Raw genomic sequence first — 6,966 nt, 5'->3', positions numbered from 1 at the left:
TACTACTACACTACTACTGCACTACTACTACACTACTACTACAGTAATTCTACATTATTTTTTTATTTAATTATTTTTTACATTACTACTACTACGACTACAGTGATACTAATACTACAGTTCTACTACACTACAGCTAATACTACAGTACTACTATAGTACTATAGTACTACAGTACTACTATACTACAGTACTACTACAGTGCTACCACATTACTACTACTGTAGTACCTGAGTACTACTACAGTTCTACCACAGTAATACTACAGTACTATGACAGTACTACCACAGTACTACCACAACACCACTACAGTACTACTACAGTACAACAACTCCTTCCAGGTATTCCATGATTTAGTCTCAGCTGGGTGTTGGAACTTCTCCACGGTCGAAGTTTTCTGCTCTGAAACACCTGGAGCTACAGCGTTACACACACACACACTCACTCACACACACACACACACACACACACACACACACACACACACACAAACACACAATAATACACACACACACACACACAAACACACAATAATACACACACACACACACACACACACAAACACACAATAATATACACACACACACTCACTCACTCACTCACTCACTCACTCACTCACTCTCACACACACACACACACACACACACACACACACACACACACACACACACACACACACACACACACACACACACACACACACACACACAGCAGATGTCACTGTGCAGCTCTGATGTGTCCTCATCTCAACCTCCCAAAACAATGAAGCGGATTTGACAGAACGGAGTCAGAGCAAACTGATCTTCACCGTTCATCACAAGCAATGAATGGTTTGAACGGTCCTCAACCTGCCGCTCAACCTGGCCCCGGCCCCGACCCCGACCCCGACCCCGGCTCTGGCCCCGGCCCCGACCCCGACCCCGACCCCGACCCCGGCTCTGGCCCCGACCCCGGCCCCGGCCCCGGCCCCGGCTCTGGCCCCGGCCCCGACCCCGGCCCCGGCCCCGGCCCCGACCCCGGCCCCGGCCCCGACCCCGGCCCCGGCCCCGACCCCGACCCCGACCCCGGCTCTGGCCCCGGCCCCGACCCCGGCCCCGGCCCCCACCCCGACCCCGACCCCGGCTCTGGCCCCGGCCCCGACCCCGACCCCGACCCCGGCCCCGGCTCCGGCCCCGGCTCCGACCCCGACCCCGACCCCGGCTCTGGCCCCGGCCCCGACCCCGGCCCCGGCCCCGGCCCCGGCTCTGGCTCTGGCCCCGGCCCCCACCCCGACCCCGACCCCGGCTCTGGCCCCGACCCCGACCCCGGCTCTGGCCCCGGCCCCGGCCCCGGCCCCGGCCCCGGCTCTGGCCCCGGCCCCGACCCCGACCCCGACCCCGGCTCTGGCCCCGGCCCCGGCCCCGGCTCTGGCCTGTGAGCGGGACTCTCGCAAGAATCACTTGGCTCCGCCCCCGATCGTTTCTTCAACGCTGACGCCTTTAAATGAAGCGTTTCCTCCACATCAGTCCAATCCTCCGTCCTCGTTTTCAGCTCACGAGTCGAAGATTCTCTCTCTCTCTCCTTTGTGTGCACGTGATGACGATGTGACTCGTCTTCGTCCGTGAATCCGGATTTGGGAGCCGGCGGCGGGTCGCGCGTCCCGGCCGCAGTTGCCGCCTGTTTGGCAAACTAAACCAAACAGAACGACCTTTTTTTGGGCCGAGCGGCTCCGGACGCCACGGGCCGCTTGGGAGAGGCGTTCGCCGGGAACAGGTCGTTTGCAAGTTTCGCACCGGCAACCGTCTCACTGGGTGTCGGCCCGTTAAGCCTGTTTTGTTTTTTGTTTTTTCAGATGGTCTCTGTTCATTTTTTTGTTTCCTTTTCGTTGGTTCGTTCTTCTTGAAGAGGAGGGTGACGCCGTACTGTAATCACAAGCAAAGGAGTGAAAAATGCGGCGCTCAAACCAACAAACGGTATGAGAGAGTGCGAAGCGAACTCGTAACAATCTACGGCGGCTCTGAAAACGCGGTGGAGCCTCCGAAAACCCAGCGCACCGCTCATGGAGCGGGCTTTGACGCCGGGCGCGGAGGTTGATGCGCGCCGGCTCGTTCCCGCCCCCCCCCCGCGGGCCGCGTTGCGCTCCGGCTGGCTCGGGCAGCACTTAGGAGCTTGCTTTGCCTCTGCTCTTAGCGTCCTGACGTAACCAAACTAAAACCTCCCGGAGCCCCGCTCCGGTGCGATCACCGTCCTCCGTCCGTCCTTCACCCTCCCTCCGTCTCTGTACAAGAAGGAAATGGGAAGGGAAAAAAAAAAAAAAAGCCCACCCGCTCTGCCTCCTGCTGTTTGACTGTATAATATGAAATAATATTAGGTTTCCAAGTCCCGGGAGGAGAGGTTTAAGTGAAGGCGAGGCCATGGAGAGTGCGCCACTGGGTGACGGAGGAGAAGAGAAGAACACATTAAGGCTAATGGATGGATGAGGCTATGGAACCCCCCCCCCCGGCCACCACACACACACACACTGGAAACCTCACTAATGCATCCTCCATTCAGAGCCAGTCCAACAATGGTTTGTCCTGGATTGCGATTACGTAGGAGGAGGCTCTTTGTGACCGAACACAATACTTTCGGGGACGGGGGAGGGGGACGGGGACAAGGAAGAAGATGGGGATGGGGAGGGAGATGGGGACGGGGATGAGGACAAAAAGGGGGTGGGGGACGGAGACGGGGATGGGGACAAGGAGGGAGACGGGGACGGGGACGGGGACAGGGAGGGGGACGGGGAGGGAGACGGAGACGGGGACAGGGAGGGAGACGGGGACGGGAAGGGAAGGCCTGTGCACGAGCGAGGCGCGATCCGGCCGCCGCGAACGAGCCCCTCCAAACGACCACCATGTGCAGTTGCGTCGACGGTCTCGGGGGGAAGCTGCGACGCCAATTCGCCGATTGGCGTTCGGAATTCTCCCGAAACAAGTCGTTCCCCATGGATTTCGATTGCTCACGTGAGGATCGAAATTCACAACTCGGAGCCAAACCGACCGACTCGTCTCCCGACCCTGAAACACAACATGGAAATCAAAAGTGAACACATCTTTTTTATTTATTTTTTTTCCTGAGCGGCTCCTTTAAAGAGCGGATTCTCCAAAAAGAGACAAACTTTTCATCGCTCCTTGGTGTCTGAGTTTCCAGGTTTTTATTTATTCCATCTGTTTTAAGCGGCCTCGCCCCCAGGTCCGGCTCGTGGAGGCGGAAGCTCAAGGGCGCGGCCCAGACCGCCTTCTCCTGAGCCGCTTCCTCCTCCCGGCGGCCCCTGGGTCGGCCCCTGGGTCGGCCCCCGGGGTCTCCTCCCCGTTGGCCGCGCCCGGTTACACGCCCGAAGGGAGGCGCCCGGCGACCCTGCGGAGGAGCCGCCTGCGTCCGCCGTCCTGACGACCCCCAGACACTGTATGAATAACGCTGGCGTTTGAAAAAGCTCCAATTAGAATTGATCATTTTTAACCTAAACACCACGACAGCCGTTTATCCCGTGCATGGTATTGCATTTATACATCTTAAATATCGGACTATTTTTGGCTATTTGACTGAAACGGACATTTTAATTGTATTTTTTATTTTTTTATTTTTATTTTTTTTGTGGTCGGTAGTGGAATGCACCGAACCTCGCCAGAAGAGACTCCTTGTATCTGTAAGTGTGTCTGGTGAAATGAAAGCCCTTGTGAATCTGATGACCAGGTGAAACAAATTTGGGTCGAAGATTGACCTCTGACCTCTGACCTCAGCAGCTGCCCCCCCACGACGGGTTCCACGTTCAACTGGGCCCGCGCGGACTCCCCGGCGTCCTCCACCAGGCCTTCCCGGCAAACCCTCGCCGTCCGTGCGGGGCTTCCCAGCTCCGTCCGGGAGTGACAGAAACCGTTATAGATTCAGGTATACGAGAATAGACGGAATATCCAAAATGCCAAGCCGCTCTCGTGATCGCGGGGAATGCTGCGTGGGCCGCGGGGTTGCCATGGCAACACTAGGGGGGGCGCCGCCGGACCGGGCGGAGCCGGGGAACGGGCGGAACAGGAGAATACGAGCGAGCGAATAAGGCAGGAGGCACGGGAGCCTTTGAATCCATTCAAAACAACGTCCCCCCTCCGCGCCGCCTTCTGTTTCGCCGTGACAGCCCTGGAACGTTGGGGAAAGTTAATAATTGAAGGTGGCGTCGGGGACACAAGAAGCAGCAAATGGAAGCGGACAAGGAGGTCAGAGCGTCAGGTTTTGGAGCGAGAGCGTCGACGGCAACGACAAAAACACCGAAAGCGGATCCAGAGCCATTTGAGCCCCATTTCCAATCTGAAGGCCTTGTTTTGTTTTGTTTTCCTGTTCAATAATTAGCCAGCGGGCTAACGAGCTAGCGTGCTTGGCTTCACCAATTTTCCAAAATTCATAAAACATTAATATTATTTGTTATCATGCAATTCTGTATGACAGGTGTGTTTCTTTGAAATTATTTCAACTTCTGTTCCTAATTTTTTCAGGGTGTGGCTTTCAAGGTGTGGCTTTCAGGGCGTGGCTTTCAAGGCGTGGCTTTTCAAGGCGTGGCTTTCAGGGCGTGGCTTTCAGGGCGTGGCTTTCAAGGCGTGGCTTTTCAAGGTGTGGCTTTCAAGGCGTGGCTTTTCAAGGCGTGGCTTTTCAAGGCGTGGCTTTTCAAGGCGTGGCTTTCAAGGCGTGGCTTTTCAAGGCGTGGCTTTTCAAGGCGTGGCTTTCGGGGCGTGGCTCTAAGCGGCAAACTCTGCTGCTGGTGACAGCAAGACAACGCGTGCTGGGGCCCCCACACACCTCCCCAAAAAAACATGAATGTCGTCATCCTGTTGGGCAGTTTTCTGTGCAACATTTCTACTTCAATTCTTTTAGGATCCACAGTTCAAACAAACCCAAACAATCGTTGTTTTAAAATCAAAACACAACGAGTTGCCAAGCAACAGCAGAACTGGATGAAGAGTGTAAGTTAAAAATAGTCGATGGAGTCGTGACATTTGACGGTCGACTCTGCGCCCGGTTCTTATGATTTTTGCACAAGTTTTTATTCTTGACTTTCTGTTCATGACCTTTTTCTTGACGTTGATGACGTTTTGTATGACTTTGTTGATGACTTACGGGTGACCTTTTCACAACTTTTCATACGACTTTTTGTCCGTGGCTTAGGGGTGACCCTTCTTTGTGACTCACTGTATGACTTATGTACGACTTTGTCCTCTTTTCGTTTGGCTTTTTATCTTTTTGGCGACACGTAATAAAAAAACCCCAAACACCACAGAGACGCCACATGCGGCCGTTCCAACAACAGGAAGCCTCGCTCTCCTTCCGCTCCCACACTCTGATCCACTTGAGCAAAGAAAGGAAGGAGCGCCCGGCTCGTATGCATAATGCAGCGAGTCACTCGTGTAGATGGAAGATGGATGGACACGCTGTTGGAAAAAAAAAAAAAAAAAGAAAAGGAAAAAGGAAACGTTTCCCTAATGTGGGAGGAAATGGTCTGCCACTTACCGCAGATGTGCTGTTATGGATGCTTTGTTTGTCGGCTGAAAATTGTCCTGGAGGCTGCCGAAATGGAAACACCAGAGCAGGGGCGTGCCCAGAATTCATTTTTTTTAATTTCATGCCATTAGGAAACGGAGTAAAATAAATATATCTACAATAAAAACACACTGTTTTTATTTGTTTTTATTGAGAAACGGAGAACAGGGACCCACAGCGGAGCGAGTTGGAGGAGCACGATGGATGGAGGACGATGGATGGAGGACGACACAAAGTGGTCAAAACGTCAAGGAGCAATCAGTTATGAAAGCCTGGAGGCAAGTGACGTCCACAGACATTTTAGGCGATTGCAATTTCAATCCTCTAATTTCCGGAGGCAGTTCTGGAACAATCATCACCTGATTTCATTTATTGTTATTTTGTTTGTTATTTTCTTTATATACTTCAGTTGGTTTGAGTTATTTTGATGCGTTTGAGTAATTTGAGATGATCCCAACTTTTCGATTTCATTGTTTAAGATTCCACAATTATGTTTAAATTCAGTTATTAATCGCGGGTGAAATTGACATTATTAAAACTTTTTCCTCAAAAAATCTCCTTCATGACTTATGACTTTTTTTTTTTGCCGCCTGGTATGACTTTTTGCTCACGATGTTCCATATGCCTTTTTGTGTGACCTTTTGGAAACATATGCAATAAAAGCTCTATAGCAATTTATTGAAAACTTCACATTTTACAGTCATGAGTGAACCAGACTGGAACATATGTTCATCACCCTCGGATGAGATGGACTTCTTGCTCTTTTTTTTTTTTTAATGGAAGTCGTGTGTCCGTCAACTGAGGAACTGACACATCTGTCAGTGCTGCATCCCCTCAAGGTGTTGTTTTCCCTCCTGCTTAGGGGCGGAAAATGCAAAAGCAGCTTTCTGCCAAAACTGCAGTCGATACGAGCTTCCAATCCTCTTTCCCATCGCTGGAAATGTTTTTCCTTTGCAGAGTTTGAAAAATAAATGATTATTTATAGGACTGAACACTTGTATGATAATTAGATGGAGATTTGAGTGGGAAGATCCTGGAAGTGATTGAAGACTCTGTGTGTCTCTTTCATGCTTCCTCCTGTAGTTCTGTGTATAATATTATTAACATTTAAATTTACGTGGAAATGCCTATGATGCGTTGAAAGCTTACATTATGTACATATTACATGTATTTATAGTTTTTATGTTTTTGGGCAAAAACTCAAATTACACACAAAAAGCAAGTAACTGCAAAATGCAACCCAGGCTGTATTTTCCTTTTAAAGTAATTACCGATATTGATTTTGTTTTTCCTACACTGAAAATTGAAAATGAAACAAAAACTTGTCGTTGGGTCAAATAAAAAAAAGCGTTTTAATTAGTTCCTTTCTGGCCGGAAGCATGCTGAGCACCACATTACATGGTGTTATTCAAAGAACGTCTATCA

General features: G+C 51.3%; 1 protein-coding gene across 1 annotated transcript in view; it reads left to right on the top strand.

Moving 5' to 3' along the window:
• The window catches only part of pigo (phosphatidylinositol glycan anchor biosynthesis, class O), a 30,958-nt gene extending 24,908 nt beyond the window's left edge, over positions 1-6,050 (top strand). Inside the window, exon 12 of the mRNA XM_080017923.1 lies at positions 5,697-6,050. Within this exon, the coding sequence (XP_079874049.1) occupies positions 5,697-5,904 (208 nt within the window). The 3' untranslated portion in view covers positions 5,905-6,050. The remainder of the gene's footprint in view (positions 1-5,696) is intronic.
• Positions 6,051-6,966: the final 916 nt, after the last annotated feature.

The sequence above is a fragment of the Zeus faber genome (assembly GCF_960531495.2).
Source record: "Zeus faber genome assembly, chromosome: 17".
NCBI lineage: Eukaryota > Metazoa > Chordata > Actinopteri > Zeiformes > Zeidae > Zeus > Zeus faber.
This window is presented reverse-complemented; position numbering and strand designations above follow the sequence as displayed.